General features: G+C 38.1%; 1 protein-coding gene across 1 annotated transcript in view; it reads right to left on the bottom strand.

Moving 5' to 3' along the window:
* The window catches only part of RYR3 (ryanodine receptor 3), a 256,028-nt gene extending 232,946 nt beyond the window's left edge, over positions 1–23,082 (bottom strand). The window contains exons 1-3 of the mRNA XM_088145058.1: positions 23,059–23,082; positions 22,106–22,225; positions 12,449–12,556 (exon numbers count right to left, since the gene is read on the bottom strand). Of these exons, the coding sequence (XP_088001184.1) occupies positions 12,449–12,556; positions 22,106–22,225; positions 23,059–23,082 (252 nt within the window). The remainder of the gene's footprint in view (positions 1–12,448; positions 12,557–22,105; positions 22,226–23,058) is intronic.
* Between the last annotated feature and the right edge of the window lie 312 nt (positions 23,083–23,394).

Genomic DNA, 23,394 nt, shown 5'->3' with positions numbered 1-23,394 from the left:
GATCTTTTATTAGTGTAGTTTCAAATATCAGTTAACTTAAAACAAAGAAAAGTTCAGCAAAGACCAGCATTCTATGGGTGGTCATTAGTTGTAAAGGTTTTGGAATAAGAAAAACTATAAGGCTATAATAAGAAAAACAGGAGAAACAACCAGCATTATGAACATTGACACATCAGAGGTATTTAGGACAAGAATAAATGGAATTAATTTCACGCAGTGGCAGAAGATTACATGAAAGCAAATGATTAACATACTCGTTCAAAGACATCTCTAGGCTAGCAAAAGTGAAAGCAAAATGATAAATGAAAATTTAACCTTACACACAAACTGTGTGTATGTGTGCATATGTGTTAATAAACAGTTATATTGGTAAGTTCTGGCAGAGTGGGTGTGCTTCAAGTCCCCTCTGTTAAACAATGGAGACATCCCTTCTCTCTTGCTGCACCTCCTGCCCTCTGGAAAAATTTTCCCCCACAGATCCATTCCCACCTCAATGAAATGTATAGGAAGGCATTGAAAATCTGGCTATTTTCCCAAGCCTTGGGACAGGGTGATAGGTGACCCTCCGTGTTTGCTGTGATTTTGGTTTATGGTTACTTAGCTCTTTTCGATGCATATCATCTATTTGTCTTTTATTGTTCTGCTTTTTTTATTATGTAAAGCATCCAGTGGGGCATTCTTTAAATCAATGCAAATAAATAAATAAAAATTTAAAAATATGAACCTAAATATTTAGGAAAGTAGCAGCTTTCTAAGGAAATCAACCCTGACTGGTCATTGGAAGGATTGATAATGAAGCTCAAGCTCAGATACTTTGGTCACCTAATGCGAAGAGAGGACTCTTTGGAAAAGACCCTGATACTGGGAAAGATTGAAGGCACAAGGAGAAGAGGACGGCAGAGGATGAGACGGTTAGATAGCATCACTGAAGCAATGAGCATGAAACTGAGCAAACTCAGGGAGGCAGTGAAGGACAGGAAGGCCTGGCGTGATATGGTTCATGGGGTCATGAAGAGTCAGACACGACTTAACGACTGAACAACAACAACAGCGGCTTTCTACTACTTAACAAAATGCAGTCTTATACTCAGTTTTCTGGAAGTAAACCACTTGAACCGAACAGACATTTTCTGTTAATCTTTACCTGAAATAAACATTGATGGTGGACACCATCCATCAAATAACTCTCCAGCAGAACCCCATTGCTTTAGCAAAATTAATAAATAATGAAAAGGAGCTCTGTAAAGTGTAGGTAAATGTGTTATACGCCATTTTGTCCAAGATATGTAACTTGAATTCTCTTTGCGATATCATGTTCCTAAGAAATAAACCAGTATGCAGCAAGCTAAATATAAAATTGAGCTGCAGAGAAATACCTGCCAAAGTACTGCAGCAACTTTACATAATCACATTTGTGAGACCAAAGAAAGTGGTCAGCGTATAAGTTAGTTGGTTGTGCTTTCACCAAGAAAATCCACTGGGATCATTAATTTAGCTGGCATGCTTCTTGTTTCATTCTAGTACACCGATGGTCCTCAGGTATTTTTTTTTCCCCTACTGACAGTGCAAAAGCAAGCATTAATCAAATGCTTTTGATTAATTTCAAAAACCTTATCTGACTATTGACGTTACAAATCCAGCTTGCTAATTAGGACTTATATTTACCGGAGTAAGTGGAGACGTTCGTATGGATGCTTATTTCTCCTCCAAGCACTGGACCAGATCCAAAGCTCTCTGGGCAAAGCAACGGTGGCATGCCTTGCTGCACACAACAGCCTTTCACTTACAGCCACCAAAAAGATGATTAGTTGTCAGTTTTCACTGCATGGTTCACCATCCCAATTCAGCAGTTGGCAGTTCCTGTTAGAGGTAGATTGTCCCAATCTTCTCAACATAGGAACCACTTTATTGAATTAAGAATATTTATTCCCCCTTTCCACATTGTAGGCGATTTTAAAAACAATCAATATGTAACAACGTAACACTTGCAAAAACAATTTCAATTTGCTTATTGCAACATCACTTTTATGATTCAGCTGTGAGGAGAAAATGGATACAAGTACTACAAGTAATAGAACATCTGGTTCTGCTTTTCGGCTAAAAGAGATACAGTGCCTAGATCACACTTTCCATTATGTCTACTTATGGAAGGTAAGGAATAGTACAATGTATTTATCCTTTCACTAACAGAGAGATCCTTGAGAATTAAAATGAATGAGAAGCTCTAACGATCACAGTTTCTATAAAAGTTAGACAAGTAATGCCACTAATCACTGGAGATTATATTCAGGGGCAGTCCTCTACACGCTATCCTGGGAATAAATTCTATTAAATTCAGCAGAGCTTGTCTCAAAGTATATTCATAGTACATAGAACTGTAAAGTCTTTTCCCAACTGTAGTTCCTGCCTTTTGTAGATCTTTTCTACTGATAGAAATGAATTTTGATCTGTAGTCCTTCCTGATTGTTTGAATAATAATAAGAATCTGCAGTTCTTGTCTATCAATACCTGCATGGCTATTAAAGATAGTGTAATAGATACTGCAGTTCCTCCTTTCACTGCATAATTACAATTGGAAAGGGCACATCCATTAATCCTTTGTCTAGCACTTGGCTATTAAAAATCACATGAGTTTTCCCTAGAAACTCTTGTAGACAACCAATCTTTCATCCATTCTAAATTCAGTTTCATATGTACCTGAGATTAATCTGAGCTTTTTGACTATTTCTAGATCTATTCTGACATCAAAACACTTTTAACTCATTCTGTTTCTCTTTTAGGAGCTTGAGCTTGAAGAGCTCAAGACAATCATTGCTTGCTCCTTCTGGCCAATAACTAAGCACAGAGCACTGCCAACCAATCAGTGTTTGCTTCCTGTCTTTTCATGGTGGACAACTATGTTGTCTTCTCCCTCACATTTCATTGATACCATTCCTTATTAAAAACAAAAAACCAAAAATCCTTTCTATCAATAGAAAACAAATTACTAGCATTTCCTCTTTCTTATAACCCATGTGTTTGTGTGCACGTGTCTGTTGAGCGTTTATCCCTGTTTTGCAATAAGATCCCAGTGGCAGTATGAAGAGAAGGTAGATTGTTAAAAACAAACAACTCCCCCTCCCCCATGCATTATAAATTTTCAGAATCTTGCCTTCTCAACTCCTCATGACGACATATCAGCATTCTGCATCTGACCTCCTTTTCCCAAACATGTGAGTATGCAACTGCTGTTTCAGAAACAGAATTTACTAACTAAAAACAGCAAAGCCCCATTCAGAAGTACAAAGTCACTGACTCAGGGAAATTGCTCACAACTGCAAGCCCCCTGTTACACGTTCTATTGACGAGTGAGAAATGAAAGTTGCATTTATTGAAACATGATTTATTTCACAAGATGATGGGATGCATATAAGCCACCTAAGCTATATTTATATTTATATACATGCATACATACATGCATACATACATACTTTTAATCTAGGGTTTTCAGAGAGAGAAGCCAGGAGTTGACTCTACTGAAAGTAGGCTATTTTATATGGCAAACATCTTAAAAACTTTGCTCCATCAAGCTACTGAGGTAAGGGGAGAGGCATAGTATTATTAAGATTGTGACTATGAAAATTTTTATATTTGCTAGAATGAGACAGACTGTAACATATAGCACAAGTTACATTAAAGTGTATTCAGTAGTAGAACATACTTTATAACTTATTCCAGGAAAAGTTATTTCAGATAACTCTGAGAAATTAGTTTATGCACTTAACAGAAGCAATTCCTGTGCAATGTTCTGTTAAAACTGAGCAAGTGAAGAGACAAAGTTAACAGGCTTTGATAACAGAATTCAACAGGAGAAAAAGATAAGTAAAACAGGGGAATGACCAGACAGCTCTGTGTTCTAAGTGGTTTTCAAGTGGTGAATCCTGAGAGTTGCTGATCGCCCATTGTGAGTGACTGTTTCACGCTGAGCAATCTGAAGCTGCTGCAGAGAATGTAAGAAGAATATAAGGCAGCCAGTTTCCAGAGAACACAATCACTGAGGATTGTGAATGGGGAGAACTAACGGGAGGTCAGCAGTACCATTTCATATGTGGGTTTCCTAGCAAGTCTTCTTAATACAGTTCTGTAACTTTCTGAGTACTTGGAAAATCTTAAAAGAAAGCTTTTTTTGGGAGGGGAGTGCAGATTTAAGAAGCAGAAATTAAGATGAATAGACATCTATACTTGTGATCTGTAATGCTTATGGTATCTTTACGTTCCTGTCTGAAGCATAACCAGGCATACATCTGTAGAAAATGCACGATTAAATGTGCATAAAGAAACAGTATGCGGATTGGAGCAATGGCTAGCCGCACTCCAGCTTGTAATAGAGAGTGAAGATTTATTAGGCAAAACAAGGGAGGTGCTTCAGTAAGAAGTTAAAGAGGAAACAATTTTCCATAAGGATGAGAATCAAAGAAAAGCCAATGGATGAGAGTGGCAACCAGAAACAAAGAAACAAATAACATAGAAGGTATTATGCACTACTCAATCATTTTATATTTTCTATCAACAATCAACAGTAAAGTAACAAGCAGTCAAGAAATATGCCACAGACTAGCACTTGGTAGAGCAGCCATGAAGGCTTTGGAAAAGATATTCAGATGCTGTGATGTGTCTATACCTACAAAGATTAGAATCATGCAAGCCATGGTATTCCCTCTGACACTATATGAAAGTGAAAGTTGGACTTTAAAGAAGCAGGATAGGAAGAGTATTGACGCCTTTTAACTCTGGTGTTGAGAAGACTCCTGAAAATACTGTGGACAGCCAAGAAAATAAACCAATGGATCATCAAACAAATCAACCTAGAGTTCTCAGTCAAGGCACAAATGACCAGGCTCAAATTATCCAACTTTGGACACATTGTACAAAGACCCAGTTCTCTGGAGAAGGTTCTAATGCTGGGAAAGGTGGAAGGACAGAGAAGAAGATGACAAGCAGCAAGGTGGATGGACTCAGTTACAGTGACTGTTGAATGCACCATTGGGAGGCTTGAAATAACAGGTTAGGGATAGATTGTCATGGAGAAAATCTATCAATGTGGTCACTAGGAGATGAAAAAGATTTGATGGCACATAATCAGTCAATGCACTCCTGGAACTCAGAAAAACTTTTTTTGCCCTTGCAGAAGAAACAAGTTCTGACCCTCCTTAAAGGTAGAAGGAATGCAGGTATGTCCTCAAGAAGTCAAAGAGCTGAATTAATTAGAGACCCGCTATGACAAACTAAAAAAAAAAAAGAATGTGATCACTAGACCCAAAGGCTGATGAAATATGCTGGCCACCAGAAGCAAGGTTCAGGGATATGACAGAACAACTTTCAAAGCTTCAAGTGTTCAGAACATTTTCCTTTCATCTAATCCATGTTGAGTCAAATCATATTGCAAAGAAGAGCTATAGTCCTTAGAAGAGAACTGGAAAGGGAAAGAAGAATTAACAAATAAATGATTTGGTACAGAAAGATCTAGAGAATTCAGAGTTGGTTTTGGGGATGCTGATCTGAGTTATCTGGATGATGGATTACTAACATGAAATGAAATGTCCTTGTACTTCCAAGGACAGGGGAAAATATGTTTGGCTAAAACATGCTAAATTTGATCAGGAAGGTTTTAAAATAAAAAATACTGATGGAGACATCTGAACATACTTAAATGTTAAACTGAATCCTGCATAGGTTGGTGATGAAAATTGCTATAGACTTATATCCTCTAGAAGGAAGTATCATGGGACCTTTTAAACTGCTCATTGAAAAATCAGAAAGAACACTGGCTCCTAAATCTCATGGCCATTGTTGAAGGTACACTGGAGTATGGGAAATAAACAGGATGAGCTTGAAGCATCTGCAAGTGGAACAAGTTATGCATATTCCTATGCAAATGAAAAGAAATACATATCTTATTCATTTGTGTCAGGACATGACCAATGCAAATTATATAGTTTGTATTACTTACCTGATGATGTCATTACACACAAGACATCATCATGGCCTCTATCATGGAAAGATGGGACATAACCATATAATTCCCCTCTCACTCCTATGGGTGGTATGTGTCTTCCTCAATCTCGGGTCCTCTACCAGAGGCCTGGGAGTTTGAGGGTTCTGCACAGTATCTTAGCTGTTCCTAGCACTGCACTCTTCTGGACAGAGAGCGCTCATGTTGTTCCTGGGATCTGTTGGAGCCACTCTCCCAGCTTAGGAGTCACAGTCCCAAATGCTCCTACCAGCACTGGGACCACTTTGGCCTTTACTTTCTACATCCTCTCTAGTTCCTCCTTCAGGCCCTGGTACTTCTCCAGCTTCTCATGCTCCTTCTTCCTGATGTTGCTGTCACTTGGCACTGCTAACATCTATCGCTACCGCTCTCTTCTGGTCTTTGTCTACTACCATGATGTCTGGTTGATTGGCCAGTACCTGCCTGTCTGTCTGGATCTGGAAGTCCCACAGGCTCATAGCCCTGTTATTCTCCACGATCTTCTGTGGAATCTCCCATCTGGACTTGGGAGGGTCTAGCCCATAACTGTTCAGATGTTCCTGTACACAATGCCAGCTACTTGGTTGTGCCATTCAGTATATGCTGTTCCTGCCTGCATCTTACACCCTGCCACTATGTGTTGGACTGTCTCTGAGGCCTCTTTGCACAATCTGCACCTTGGGTCCTGTCTAGTGTGGTAAACCCCTGCTTCTATGGATCTGCTGCTTAGTGGCTGTTCTTGTGCTGCTATGATCAGTGCCTCAGTGCTGTCTTTTAGTCCAGCTCTTTCCAGCCACTGGTAGGATTTCCCAATGTCAGCCACCTCAGCTATCTGTCAATGGTACATCCCATGCAGGGGCTTGTCTTGCCATGGTACTTCCTCCACTTGAACTTCCTCCTATGTCTGCTGCTGCCTGAGGCATTCTCTCAGCAGCTCATCTTTGGGTGCCATCTCACTGATGTACTCCTGGATGCTCCGGGTTTCATCCAGGACAGTGGCTTTGACACTCATCAGACCCCTCCTACCCTCTTTGTGGCTGGTGTAGAATCTCTGGGTGTTGGACTTGGGGTGGAAACCTCTGTACGTTGTGACGAGCTTCCGGGTCTTCACATCAGCAGCATCCATGTCCTCCTTTGGCCAGCTCACTATACTGGTAGGGTATCTGATGACTGGCAGGGTGTACATGTTGATAGCATGGATCTTGTTCTTCCCATTGGGCTGTCTCTTCAGGACCTGTGTTATCCTTTGGTTGTACTTGGATGTTGCTGTCTTCCTCGCCTCCTCATCATGGTTCCCATGTGACTGTGGGACACCAAGGTATTTATAGCTGGTCTCTATATCTGCTATGTGGCCCACTGGTAGTTCCACTCCATCGGTCTTAACTACCTTCCCTCTCTTTACTATCATCCTGCCACATTTCTCCAGTCTGAATGACATCCCAATGTCCTCACTGTAGATCTGTGTCAGGTGGATCAATGAGTTGATGTCTCGTTCACTCTTAGCATACAGCTTGATGTCATCCATGTAGAGGAGGTGGCTGCTGGTGATTCCACTCTTGAACTTGTACCCATATCCAGTCCTTGTGATTATCTGCCTGAGGGGGTTTAAGCCTACGCAGAACAGCAGCAGGGACAGTGCATCACTTTGGTATATGCCGCACTTGATGACCACATGTGCAAGCTGTCTTGAGTTGACTTCCAGTGTTGTCTTCCACAGAACACCCACTGAACACCCACAGAACACCCACCCACTAGCGCCAGGCATTCACAGATCCATGAGTGTGGCATTGAGTCGTAGGCTTTGCTATAGTCAATCCAGGCTGTGCTCAGATTGGTCTGCCTAGACCTTGAGTCTCAGGCGACTGCTCTATCTATGAGTAACTGGTGTTTTGAGCCTCTGGTGTTGTTCCCAATGCCCTTCTGAGCTGTGCTCATGTACTGGCCCATACGGTCTTGTAGCTTGGTGGCTATGATGCCTGATAGAACTTTCCAAGTTGTGGAGAGGCAGGTTATTGGCTGGTAGTTGGATGGTGCTGTTCCCTTGTGAGCGTCTTTCATGATCAGCACTGTCCTTCCTTGTGTTAGCCAGTCTGGGTGGGAGACTGCTGTTAGCAGCTGGTTCATCTGTGCTGCTCTTTAGCCAGTAGGTGTGAACCATGTTCAGATCAGGTTCTGTCCAGCTCTTCATGTTCTTGACCTGCTGTTGGATGTCTGTTACTGTGATGGTGACTGTTCCTGTTCTGGGAGATTGCTGTGGTCTGCTTTCAGGTCCTGAAGCCACTTTGCACTGGTGTTATGTGGCTTCCTCTTTCTCCCATATGTTCTTCCAGTACCATTCAGTTTCTGCTGCTGCTGGCTCTGCCGTTACTGTGTTGTTGCACTGCAGTTGGGAGTACACCTTGGATGGTTCTTTGGAGAAGAGGGCATTCAGCTTCTCTAATGTACTGTATCTCCTTAGCCTGGCAGCCAGTGCTGTGAGCCTTTGTTTAGCAGTGTCTAGGGCTTCAGATGGATTCAGGCCCATGTATTTTTTCAGTAGCCGAGTCTTATCCTTAATCTCCATACCCTTCTGTAGTTCTACCAGCTGACTAACTTCTCTCCGAGTTGCCTTGATCTTAGCCTCCAATCTCATTTTCCAGGGGAGTATGTACTGCTCTTCTTCTTGATCAGGTAGCCAAGCATTTCCAGGATTACAGCAGCTGTAGCATATATCAGTTCATTGGTTTGAGTAATGGTGGTAGTAGGGATTGTCATGAGGCTCTATTGGCATCTTCTAGCATACTATCCGATGGTGCTTCTCCACTGAGTCTTGGTAATCAGTCTCAGGGGTTGACTGTAGCTGGTTTATCCATGATCTTATGCCTCATATCAGCTGCTGTGCTCTGTAATGGAAGGGGTGGTAGTGACGTTCCAGGTTCAGGTGTTGGCTACACATCCAGTTGTTCTTCTGGGTCTGCTTGAGTCTGGGTTGTAATGTGGAGTTGGTCTATCTCAAGTTGTGAGAGCAGCTTCCTCTTCACTATGTTGAAGCGCTGGGTAACTAGTTGTTTCTCAGGTAGCATGGATGTAGGTCTTCTGTCTATCCATAGTTCCTTCATATGTTTCATATATCCCCCCTCATTAGGTCTGCTGTTGCAGTAGCATTCCATCAGTTCCAAGTTCTCTTGTCTCATCCATGTATGGTTTGTTCCAGTATCCCACTTATCATCAGATTGTCCTGGTTCCCCAACATCTGACGCGGACCTTGTTAATCCAGGCGACGTCCGAGCCAGAATGACTCTCTTAGTTCGTGTCACTCTCATATCTGAGGTAGGCAAGTGAAGCGTTAGGAAGTCTTTGCCCAAGGACCCCTACTGGTAAGGTAGGTACCAGCCAGGATTTGAACCTCAGTCTCCTGCGTCAAAGACGGTGTTCTAACCACTACGCTATCCAGCCGTTCATACATACATACATACATACATACATACATACATACATACATACATATATATATATTTCTGGTTTTAGTTATCTTTAAAAGCATTCATTCCTGGGCCCTCAAAAACTGCACTGCACATCCTATTACCATTCAAACAAGCTTGCATTTTTCTTAGTCATTTCCCATAACAGGCAAATACCAAACCATTCAGATAGGCTACTGTCAATCAGCTGTCACTTTGCTGATTAAAAATAATTCCCTCCAGCTTTACCATCCATGGGAAGTCTAATGATTTCTCCTTGCTTTTTATATAGATTTCTTGACCCATCAGTGTGCTAGCTTAATGTTCTGTTTAAACAAAAAGGACAAAAAATATTTTTAAATAAGCCCAGAAAAGCATGAAAATTCCCATAAAGGTTTTTTTTTTTTTTTTGATAATCATGCAGTGTTAGGATTTATCATTTATTCAGAAAGAATAGTTCTGCCAGCATTTATATTTATGTACTCTATTTTTCTCCTTCTCAGAATCCTCATGTTCAAATGGATGCTTTATCCATCAGAACTCCACTTTTCTCTGGCACTGATTTTGACAGGTGCCTTTTAGATGCCTCATAACAACAAAAATGTTGGGATACGTTGTTGCAAGAAAGATCATTTGCATAATTATAGCTTCTTTCCATGTTTCTGCAATAGTCAACTTCCTTAGGCTGTGTTTATAGGAACATGCATTGACATTTATTGCACAATTAAATATATAAATACAAATAGGGAAATACTAAATTGCTTTTGCAGAGGGAAAAAGAAAAGAACAACATCTTCCTTGATAATAACAGACCAGCTCTTCAACCACAGAGGTTGGAGAATCTAGCAATTTGGATAGAAGTGAAGAGGCACATTGAACTTTCAATGTATTCTGACCCTCAGATCCCGGTTTTGATCAACACTCATTTGCTGCGCAAATATACAAAATATTTTCTCAGGTAATAAATTGATTGACTAAACAAATAAACAGATAATAGATTATAGGAGTCTAAGCGTGGCTTTGGAGCAATATCTCAACTGCAACGGATCCCACTGAATTTTGTTAGGGAACAGCCTTTGGGGGGCTTTTTTTTTTAACAAGAAGAAAGGGTTTGAGGGGAGTATTTGTTTTAGAAGAGAGGCTGCTTCAGAAAAACAGAATTAGACAGAGTAAGCATGGGAGGCCAATTGAAATGAGACCCAGGAGACTTGGAGTGGAAATAAAACTAGGGAAGGGAAACCAGAAGAAGGAGAAACAGAGAAGGAGTAAAATGAGAGCCAGACACTGAGGGAAAGTAGAGAATCAGACGGAGAAGGAGGCTGGAGGGTGAGTAACTGGCATGAAAGTGCCTGGCAGGATGGCTAGCAAAGGTTGGCCAGTATGGAAAATGTTTGAAGACTATGAGGAACAGAGGCAGAAGAAACAAGACCTGCAAGAGGCTTTAACCTCTTCTGGGCTGCAAATTATGGATTGGAAGTCAAAAGCTATGAAAGGTTTACTCCTAAGGTAAGCTAAACAAAGAACAGGTGTGGGGAATTTTTACAGTGAACAAGAAGCTATATAAGAATTTAGGATTCAGAACAGAGAATGGAATGAAAGAAGGATGCACGTTGTTCCCAGATCTGGTCGGCTTCCACAATAAATATTGTACAGCTGAAAACCTGAAAAGAATTGAAGGTCAAAACACCATTTGAGATGTATAGATAAAACTACTTGGTTACCCAAAAGTAAAGAAGACACAGAAGAGCTAATAATGAAAGTAAAAGTGAAAAATTTGGAATAATGTTAACTATTGGTCTTGGACTGTAAATAAATTAACTAACTTATCTGTTAATACAGTCATGGAGTAGTTAACAGAATGGGGCAGCAGGGCCTCACAATGAAGTCCTTCAGCACCACTGCCAATTTTAAACTACTAGTTGCTTCCTTCCCTTGCTGGAGCTAGGACTGTGAGGATTAGACAAGCTAAGAATTGACAGAGTCCCAGCAAAATATTTGGGATCCTAAGAAATATGGGGACTGGGCCAGCCCTTTCTTCAGAAAGCCCATAAAGAGGTAAAGAAAAGTTTGCCAATAGATCACACATGTTTGTGCCTTTAAACCATTTTATAAGAGTGATGAACAGCATCGAAAGCTCATTTCTCCAAAATCAGTATAACTAGTCTCTCTTCACATACAGATCTTGCTCTACCTTTCAGCACTGGGTAATCCCATGCTGAAGGAATTCCTACATGGATAATCTGATCAAAATTAGAGGATTTTACTATCTGAATCTCACAATCAACCAAAGGTACCAATTGTTTAAGCAGTTAGATGTCTCAAACTAGATTTTCCTTACTACAATGTTTAGCACCCACACCATTACCTGCATGTGTGAAGGAGACCCTTACCTCCCATTAAGTTCGTGTATTGGCTTGAGTCATCTCTTCAAATGCTTAGCAGTTTATGTAATCATACTTTAAAGCAGGGTGGGAAATGACACCAAATAATATAATTCAAAACCTCTTCTCATTTGACTGCAAAGTATTACAAAAATAAATTTACTAACCTATTCTGCTCCAATGATTTTAATAGAAAAGTAATGCTACTCTGCAAATGACCTACATTCAAAGTAACTAGACTCCTAAACACCTTGGGTTGGCAAAGGCTAGCTATTATCTCCAAGGATATTATTTAACTCACAACAGCCATTTGCATTCTGGTAGCAGAATAATCACTGATCTCTGAAGAAATGAGTATAGCTTTTATTGTATTGTTTATTTTGAAGCTGCCTAGCAAATTAAATGCATTTGGACTGAAATTTAAGCCATAGTTGAAATTTAGAAAACTTGAGAGACTGGAAGATTCCCAAACAAAGGGAAATATTGAAAATATTATAAAACTCATTCTTAATAGGCTTTATTTTGAAAGGCTTCTGTGTCCACAGAGAAAGGCAAAAAGCAGTTTGTTTTTGTAAGACTGAGATCTCACATTTCCAAAGGAAAATAATTGTACTTACCCCTTCACTGGAATTGTCTCTTGTATTGGCAAGCATTTCCTGGAGGGCTCTGACAGATAAAGACTGCTCCAGTACAAAATTACAGATGCAAAGATCAGGAGGGACATACTGAAAAAATAAAAGCAACAAAGATCACAGCTTTCTTTGTTTTTGCTGCAGAAAGTTTACTTGGTTGCCTTTTTGACAGGGTCAGTGTAAGACTATTAAATTTAATGATTCAGTTAATCGTTACTCTTCCCTAAACATGTTCCTATTTGTTCATGAAATGTGGTGCCCAGAACTGGATACAATATTCAAACTGGAGTCTAGTCAATGGAAAATAAAGTAGCACTATTATTTCTCTTGATTTGTTCGTGAACCAGAAACCACCCACAAAGGAAACCAGGAATGCTAGTTAAAATTCAGAGTATGACAGATGTATTATGTTATTTTTGGCACCAACAAAACTCCCACAACAGTTAAAGCTCAGCAGTAAACCTGACAAGAAGATTGCAGAAGGAACCTTAAGATTCATATTTTAGGAACCATAACAATATTAGGAAGAAGCAACCATAAAGAAATACATAATTAGGAAAATCAGTTCTCCACACAAACTAATCTGATGATAAAATAATACTGGAAGTTACAGAAAGATTAATCTATCCATCCAAGTCTCAGTTATCCATCCAACGCAGGTCTGCCGTTCTTTATCAGGTATCTGGCACAATAATTCTGGTGAATAATATGAACAAGTTTTCTTGTGAATGATTAAAATGTTTTAACAGGTGTTAAAATTACGCTATTTATCTATTTCCCATTCTGTAAAGCTGTTCAGCACAATGTATGAATCATATGACAAGCAGATTAATTAAAGCACTTTAATAAGCCTGGATAATGAGATGGAAGCAGATAGTATTAATTAGCCACTGTTACATGTTATTGTGAAATAACTTCCAAGTGATTTGGGCCTGTTAAGTTTATCACCAATTTGGGAAATAATTATTCTTAAAACTCTATATTTCTCGCTATAACCTTTCATTTCCCAGCTTTATTTTAGCATCTGGTTCTTTGTTTTAACTTAATTGTGATATTTTTCTGGGAGAAAATAATTAGTGGGAAAAACTGGAAAACAACAGGTAAGCATAAGACCTATTTTGGCCTTGTTATATGTCCCACCTTTTCATATAATCATCTTCTATTTCAGTAAGTCACCTAACACAATCTTTAGTCCTTTCTAGGAATATCTGATGCTACTACAATACACTACTGGCTATGTATAATAAGTAAATAATATAAGTAAACGTACATTGAATAAACAGGCCTAAGCAGTCACAATGTTTCAGTTTAATTTTCCAGATAAAAAGTAAAACAAAAACTTAGAACAAGTAATCTGGCCAAATCAGTTTCTAGGCTGTAATCCTATGTGTGGGAGCCACTTTGATATACAGGTAGTCCTTGCTTAATGACCACAGTTGGGTCCATCGCTAAGCAACACAGTCGTTAAGGTTAACATCATATGACTGTGACTTGCAATTTTACTGCCGGTCTCTACATTAACTCTGCTTGTTGGAAAGTGCCTGTGAAGCATGTGAATGGCAATTATGTGACTACGGGACACTGCAATGGTCATGAACGCCCACTGGTTGCAAAGCATCCAAATCTCGATTATGTGATTGTGCGGACACTGAGATGGTCATAAGTGCGAGAACTGGGTTTTCTCTGACCAACCAGGTCAGTTTTGCCATTTCTGTGAATTTTCACAATCCATTCCTCCACTGTGGGAATTCCATTATTCTTCCATCATTGTGCATACAATAATCTTGCTGCAGTTACCGTATACAAAATCAATCTACCATGAGTCTTTTCTAATTCATTCTCCATAAGTCCAATAAAAAGAATTCTGATTTCTTTTCAATATTAATCTTTAAAATCCTTTGCCTCATTGTGTGAATTAGTAGCCAACATTTCTTAGCTTTCTCACAAGTCTACCATGCATGATAAAATGTTCCCCCATGCTTTTTACATTTCCAACACTGGTTTGAAATACCTTTGTACATTTTTGATAATTTCTCTGGTATCATGTACCAACAATAAATAATTGTATAAAAATTTTCTTTTAAATTATGACACAATGTAAATTTAATACCAGTTACCCACATTCTGTCTCAAGGGTCTATCTCTATGTTATATCCAAAGTTAATAGCCCATTTTTCATGCTGTCTTTAACCTGTTCTGTTTCAAATCTTAACAAAAGTTTATACATTTTTGCTATTACATGTTCATCATTTGTACATAATTCAATTTCAAATTCCATTTTTTTTAATCCAATGGTCTTTTTATCCATATTAAACCTTTCTTTTAACTGTGCATATGAAAACCACTTAAAACTATGTCCTTCTGCAGTCAATTGTCCTCTTATTTATTTTTTTTTAATTTTTGATTATAAAAAAAGAAAAAATACATAAAAGTGGTTTAACAGAAAAGTGAAAAAGATACAACAAAGAGAAAAAAATGTTAATATATCATTATAACAATAAAGAATTTCAATTCTATATATGCCTATCTAATACAAATATTATTCAAGTAGATATATATCTAATAGATTTATATGACTATCATGTTTTGTTTTAACTACTGTATTTTGTATAAATGAGTCTCATATTTCATTATATTTGTCCATATAAAGTCTACAGGCAATCCGCTCATAAGTGGCAAGTGCAATCAGGTCTTCAATCCATTGAGTAAATGGAACATATATTTATCTTTCCAGTGCTGCAATATCAGTGTTTTGGCCATAGTAAGGGCGCGGAGAATCCATTTACATTGTCCAGATGTCAAATCCCATGTACTAGGTATCTAGTTCAAAAGAATATTATCCTCTGAAAATTTTAGCTTTTGTCTCACAATCATATTTGTGTAGTCCACTACTTTCTCCCAAAACTTATTAAATATCAGACATTGTAAAAACATATGCTTTAAAGAGGCATTGTCCTTATTACATCTCCAACAAAAGGCTGTTTTTGACAATCCTTTTCTGTACAGATGTAGTGGAGTCCAATAAATTCTAATTATTTTTTGTTGTATAAGCTGTAGTTTAAGGTCCATTGACACTCTTGCTATAGAAGTTAAGACACTCTCCCATTGTTTAGGCAGTATAGAAACTTCCAATTCTTTATTCCACTCATCCCTTAACATCTGCATATCAAACTTATTTATTGATAACTAATAGTAGGGTTTTTTAGTTTTAAAGGGTTTAACGGGTTGTCTCAGCAGCTCAATTATTTACCCATGTGTTTGCCTGCACTTTTTACTTAGGGTTATGCCTTCATTTCCTTGCAACTGTTGGCAGCATTCCTAAACAGAACTCAGGTATTGACTGATAGCTTGCTCTGCAAGTAAGCTATAAATAAGATGAGATAACAAACATCAGCTTCCAATTTGCCTTCAGAACTTGGGACTATGCCCATTCTACCATCCCTCTCACAAATGCACAAAAAGACTAAGTCTCAATCATGACAACAGCTACAGTGGCTGAATCTAGTCCATGGTAGGCTGCTTGCAAGCACACATTACAGAACAAATTAGACCATAATATTATTTGCATTGTGTGGCCTTTTGTAGTGGTATGAGGGAGGGGCTTAAACCGTCGCACATGACAGATCGATCCATAGTGGAACCTTAGTTTTCTTCACATTCTGAACAGCAGACATGAGGACTCCCATCCTTCATATAGACTCAGTGTGGCTTACTCCATCCTACCCATACACTAGTTAGTTATTCCTTCCGAATCCTTCTAACTCTAGGATTTAGATTTCTACTGAACCAAATCACCCCACCAAAAACTCTCATTCTAGTACACCCTGGTTGGTATAATTCAGATGGTATACACTAAAAAAGTGTTCGGAGATCAAAGGTATATGAGTCTATAAAAATTAAAACACAGATTGAATGGTTCAAAACTGAATATTTTTAACTAGAATGATGTCTATTGAAGAAAACACTAGGGAATATTTTAATTAGAACTACCAGAAGAAGCACGGAATAAAATGGTTCATCTGCAAGGAAAGAAAACTCCTTGACTGATGCTGTCCAGAATTTTCATCATCTCCTCAGATGGGAAAGAGATGATGGTAAAATGGTTGAAATTGCAAACTTTTTCCTTCTCACATATGCTTAAGGATATTTTTGCAGATTTTTGATAAATTACTCAATATTTTTCTGTTACTTTTAATGAAACATTCAATATTTTAAGAAGTTGTAGACCTTTTTTTATACTAAAGTTTTCTTAAGGACAAATAAAAGGTACAGTGACAGGGAAGAGGATTTCTGATCAGGCAAATGTGATCTTAGATGCAAGGATACTTGAGAGCTGATGAGAGAGCAGTTAAACTGCAGCTAAATCATTGTCACTTCAAAAATCAACAATACTTTTACTTTTAAAAAACTGTTTCAAGATTACCAAATAATACATAGACAAGCACACAATTTAAAATTGAAGTTAAGCATCATTTGTTTTCTGTGAGATAAAACTTTCCTCTCTTTCTCTCCTCACCATCCCCACCTTTCTTTAAAATCTGTGTTGGTTATTTGAGAGATTTCCTGGAACAGATGTGAAGGACACAGGGAGAGAGGCAAAGAACAGGAAGAGAGAATGGATGGCGCATGGCATTCACCCTAAGATTTCTATCCACTCTCCAGCCCTTACTCATGAGGACTCTTCAACCAATGTCGAAAAACCCACTATATTTGCTGAAGGTGAGGCATACACTGAAATTCTGTTTCAATTCTAGCAGCATACATTTAGATGAAAGGAAAATTCTTTCTTCAAAGAAAAGTTTGATAACAGAACAAGCTGCCAACAGAAGATGTGAAATCATCCTTCTAGAACAGTGTTTCTCAAACTTGGCAACTTTAAGATGTGTGGACAGAAAATATAAGAAGGGAGAGTGAAGGCTTCAAAGTTCCCTATACAAAAATAGAATCTCGACAGCTCACTGACCAGGCAATCTATGGTAGGATATAGTTTAGGTACATTATAGTTGTTTTCTAATATTGTACTTGCACATACAATAATGCAATTTTTGTCTTTTTTTATGCTTTTCCTTTTCAGGGGGATATGTAACTGATCATCCTATACTATAATTTGATAGTTACTACTAAATGCTATCCCTATTAGAGTTCCACATTCATCAACTGGTGAAATATAGAACATATTTCATATTCTAATTGCAGTATATAGTTTCATTACTTCTTTCAGAGTTCTGAAGAAACAGAATAATAAGATAGAAAAAAAAGATTGAATTACAACTGTTTCAGTAAATCAAATACTGTATGCAGTGGCAATGATTGGCAGATTAATTAACCTGCTACCTGTGGAATAAACAGAATGGATTGTAACTGCAACTGTAAAAGTATTGGCACCCAAATCCTTTAAATCTCACTGATTTTAGTACAAGTTCAGTATGTGCCTGACTATGCCACTGAAATCAACGTGACTTCAAAGAGCTTAGATCAGCATCAGTAGTGGCTATTAAAACTAGCGAGATTCCGAAAGACAATTATAAAGTTACTCTGTGTAAATAGGAGGAAGGGTAGATATCCAGGTCACATGATGCATGCGCGCACACACACACACACACAAACTGGCCAGGAGCAATCCCCACCTAGAATCCAATAAGGAATCCAGCTTTATGCTACTATTAAGTAATTGTGATGAAAAAAAAATGATATAAAAGCATATTTAAACCAATTTCCAGTTCAACTGTTGGTACAAGAAAGTTGTACAATGCTGTTTAAGAATATCATATTTTTATCGCCTTTTAACTGATTTAGTGAACATAAATATTAGAGGTACAGCATAGAAACACTGAGCTAGATAACTTATCTTATTTGACTGCAATGCAACAAATATGATTGTATTTCATGCAGTGTTACAAAATGCTGCAGAAATCCTGCAGGTAACTAGTACATCTGGATTATCTTTTTAATGCTATATAAGTCATCTCTGGAAACAGACATCTAACTTTTTGACAAGTAGAATTCATACATAGTTTATATTTATTAGCCATGCCAAAACCATCTTTTCATATTATAAAAAAGTGCCAGCATAACATTGGTGCAAAGCAGCAACAGAATAATCTAAACTTGTTTTGCCTCAAGTACTTTATCTTAATTTATTTAAATGGTTTATAAATGAATAAACTGAAGTGAATTAGTTATAAACAGTGAATATGATTCTCTTTCAGAAGGATTTTTCCCCCTTGAGTTGATTGTTCATACAGTATTCTTGAGTGAACTGGGTAAATTTAAATTAAATTGTTTCAAATCAATTTATAGAAAGGAAGGGGCTAGTTATAATAAAAAGCAGATTATATTTAGAAAAAAACCTTTTCAGATATAAATTTCACTTTTCATGCATTTTGAGTCATGGGACACATGGATCTAACAACAAAGCAACTTAGAAGTGAAGAGATAACATAGATGTTATCTGTCCCTAAACAATAATAAATGCATAACTATTTAAAGTCCTACACCTGCAATTATAAGCAGCCACAGAGATTTCATATTTCTGTAATTTAATAAAATAGCACACATTCACTGTTGAATTTCATTCCAGACACACAGAATTCAAGAATGACATTGTCATCAAGGCATAGGCCATTATTTCATGGACTGCAGGTTTCTATGAAATATAAAGCTTTACCTTTTCTTGCATGTGAAGAATCTTTTACATTTTTAATAACAAGTCACAGTTACTAACTTTTAATTACTATTTTTATCTTCATAAGAGGGAAAATGAGCAGTTACAGAGATTTCACATGGTGGGGTAAATTTTCTTGCTAACATAAGCCAACTTTTTGACAACTTGATCAATCACTTTGAGGAGACTTTGACTTCCATGTTCCCTGAATTTTTTCATGGATAACTCAAGGAAAGTTGGATTCCTAGGAATCTCTACTTCACTGTTTATAATTGAAAATAAGAAACACATGTACACAGACAAAGCAATCAGACTATTCCCTTTTGGAGGTTAAGCAACATCATTCAAAACACAGAAAAGGAATACAAAATGGTAGGCCAAAGAAGTTGAGGCATGAGGTTAGAAAAAGAAAAAATATAGCTAAATTTGGTTAACATCAATACTGTTCACGATGCCTCTTTGTCCTTGCAAACCATGTTTATGTCTACCTCATCCATACACCACTCAATATGTGGCCTTTTGTTTGTCTCATCTTATTCTTTTTGAGAATGTCATTAATTCCATCTAACCCTGGGTTTTCTGGCTTCCCCTTCCTCTTGATCTCTTCATTCTTTCTCTACATAGTGGTTGTAGTGGTTGTACAATTTGTTCCACAGTCATTCTTTGTGTATGACCAAACCTGCTTTAGTTCTTACATTGATGGCTTGTGTCCCTAGGAATTGTTCTCAGGCTCTGCAAACTACTATTTTTGTGTTGCCAACACTTCTGAAAGTCACAGCCAGATTTGTACAGTTTTTAGAGTTAGGGTTCTTAGAGGCAACAGACAGCCTTCCCCCAGTCATGCCCTTCTGATATGGCATTTGGTCATTTTGGCAGAGATAGATGATGATTGATATCCAATGTATCTAGAGGGCACCAGGTTGGGGAAGGTCAACAAAGTTTCATATCACTTGGAAATGAGCAGCTAAAAGACTAATTTAATTTAATTTAACATCAGACCTTTTCCATCTTTCTAAATCTTTTCTTACTGTTTCTGCTTCTTATGCTGCATCATAGATGACTTCAGTTAGACTGCAGCATTTCTTATTCACTGAGTCAGCTGTTATTGAAGCAAGGCTTTAAGTCAAAGTGATTTTAAAAAGATTACATCTTTGGCAGAAACAGTTCGGTGGACTAAAAAGCCAAATGCCAAAAGAATAAAATGTTTATTAGAAAACGTATTAAATAAGTTTTCTAATAAACATTTTATTCTTTTGGCATTTGGCTTTTTAATAATAATTAATATGTTTTAATAATAATTATTAATTTGTGATTAAACTTTATTATTTCAGAAATGAAAGGATATTTGATATAAATCATTGATTTTGGTACTAGAAATCTGTGTTTGCTTTTTGTCTATGTCATGAAGCTAACCTAGAAAAAACAACTCTTAGTATCTATTTTTTAATATGGAATAGCAAACAAATATAATATACAAATGATACAATTATTTCTTTCCATCCATTTCAAAATGTTGAAGAACATGGTACAGGTAGTCCTCGCTATCCGACCACTTATTCACCAACCATTCAAAGTTATGATGGCGCTAAGCGAAGGGACTTATGACCTGACCCAAAGTTATGGCAATCTGGCCCCTTGGCAATCAGTTCACCCTTATGACTGGTTGCCAAGTGCCCTGTGATCATGTGATCACCATTTGCAATCTTTCCTGCCACCTGCTGGGAAAGTACCTGGCAGGGAAGGTCACAAGCCACTGCCACCTGCCAAGAGGATTCCCTCTCGTCTCTGATGGCTACCTGAAAAAGCTCCATGCCAAAATCCAAGCAGGATTTCGGCACAGAGCATTTTCAGGCAGCCCTAAAAACCTTCATGCTGAAATCCAAGCAGGATTTTGCCATGGGGAGTTTAGCACATGGACTAAACTCCATATACTAAACTCCCCGTGCCAAAATCCTGCTTGGATTTCAGCATGAGAGTTTTTCAGGCCACCCCCAAAGCCCCATGCAAATCTGTTACAGGATGCCTTCGGTGGCAGCCTGAAAAATCTTTGTGCTGAAATCCAAGCAGGATTTTGGCAGAGGGAGTTTAGCGCATGGAGTTTAGTCCGTGCGCTAAACTCCCCATGGCAAATCCCGCTTGGATTTCTACACGAAGATTTTCAGGCTGCCTGTAACAGCTTCACACGGGGTTTTGGGGGCTGCCTGAAAAAGCTTTGGAGGGTGCCTGAAAAAGCTTTATGCCAAAAATCCAAGCAGGATTTTCAGCCACGGAGGAAGGGGGTAAGAGTAGGTGGGGGAGGGAGCAAAGGGGTACACAGGGGTGCATGGGAGGGTCGGGTTGGGGGTGCAAGGGTGTGGTGCTGGTTGGGTGTGCAAGGGCCTCCCTTGCCCCCCCCAACCCACACCACACCCCTCCACCCCCGACCAGACCCTCCCATGCAACCCCATGCATCGCTTAGTGACCGAAGTTCCAGTTCCAGTTGTGGTCAGATAGTAAGGACTACCTGTAATTTGGCAAGAAGACATGCATATAGTGACTGTTGTATAGTATTATTATGGACATCACAAGCTGTGAATTGAATTCCTATACCCCACCCCAATTCCAAGAATAGTTTTCCATGTAGATTTCCAGGTACACTTTTCTTATAGATTTCCATGTAGCTCGAAGCATAATTTTCCGTATAGAAAATTCATGGAATTTTCATTCTTGAATTGCAAAGTCAACTGTCAGTCAAAGCCTTAATTTTTGTGAAAATACAACTCAGCAAAACAACTCAGGATTTTGCATGATATACACCTCTGACAGAAAGTACAATTAAAATTTTAATAACCATTTATAGCTTAATGACCATTTATTTATTTATTTATTTATTTATTTATATTGATTTATACAGCTGCCCATATCCCTAGTGTGATTCTGGGCAAGTAATAAGAATTAAACTACATTAAAGTTAAATTATACTAAGAAAGGAGTCTTACTTTAGCTTCTGAGGTTGGTTCCAAAAAGCAGAGGCGATTTCCAAGTCCCTCAGCAGCCAGGCAGAACTTGCGCTGTTCTTTGTGAATGTTGGCTACACACTGAAGTACAACTTCATCATCCTGTCAGGAGATATGAGAAGCATGAGAACAAATAGGAAACATTTGTAAGATTGAGATCAGTGATGAATTGGTTCATTTTGACAAGCCTCCAAACAAAATATTTGTTTAAAAATGGCAACATATATACATTTTTCACATAAAACATTATATGACATTTTGGTTATATACTCCTGTCTTACACATTGTATGAGAAGAACTGTGTTAGTCTATGTTAGCAAAAAAATCAGGAGTCTAATGTTTTTTCCCTTCCTTTTTTCCCCACCTCACTCCAATTTAAATCCTACATCAGTCTACACTGTGGACTGAAGTTCCCTATTTCATCACTTCTGGCTTTAACTAGATCTCTGACAAAAATTAGTTTGATATAGTGTTCATTCTTTGCAGCTGAACAGGAGTAATAGCTGTGGAATCAGATAATAATTGTTGCTAAAACCAAACAGTAAGTGGATTGAATGAACAGAATAAATTCTCCCTTCCCCAAATTGTCTCAGGATGTTTCACAGGTTCAGTAAAACTGGAAGAAGAATAAAAGGGAGCTGACAGTTGCTTGACCAGTATTGAATTTCTCCCTATATCTACTTAAGTAGCTGTCTTGAAGAAAAAAAAATGTTTAAGGGATGCCAGATGAGTGAGCAATTCAAAATGATGGATATTAAAGATGTCATAGGCAGAATGCTTGTGCCCTAACACAGCCCAAGGACAATTAATTTCTTTTGCTCAGGCCTCAAAAAAACCTTGCATTTCTAAGCCTGAGCAATAAAGATGTCTCTTATACTGCTATATTGAGAAATAACAACAGACCTGGTTTTCCTATTTGGCTTGGATAATCTTACCATATTTTTATTTGCTATTAACATTTTTCATGGGGAATATAAAGAACATTATTACAGTCACTTGTAATCCAATTTTTTCCTGTGTTTCAGATGCCAGAATCCATTCCACTGCATTTGTTATTCAAGAGTTGTTTTTACGTAAGTCACACAAATAGGTTTTACAGCTATAAAATGCTGCTTGCAGGCTTCACAGTAACCTCAGTGGATGTGAAGACTAAAAACTCCTTAAGAATCTTTTCCAAATAATACAGTGATGCCATTTTCTGTGTGGTGCAATGTACCTTTGTTCAGAGCATACCGTACTTACAAATGCAAAGCTTATGATAGGAAGACAGA

The sequence above is a fragment of the Python bivittatus genome, unplaced genomic scaffold, assembly GCF_059951505.1.
Source record: "Python bivittatus isolate LINGU-HERP-01145 unplaced genomic scaffold, Pbiv_v1 ctg000480_np1212, whole genome shotgun sequence".
Classification (NCBI taxonomy): Eukaryota; Metazoa; Chordata; class Lepidosauria; order Squamata; family Pythonidae; genus Python; species Python bivittatus.
This window is presented reverse-complemented; position numbering and strand designations above follow the sequence as displayed.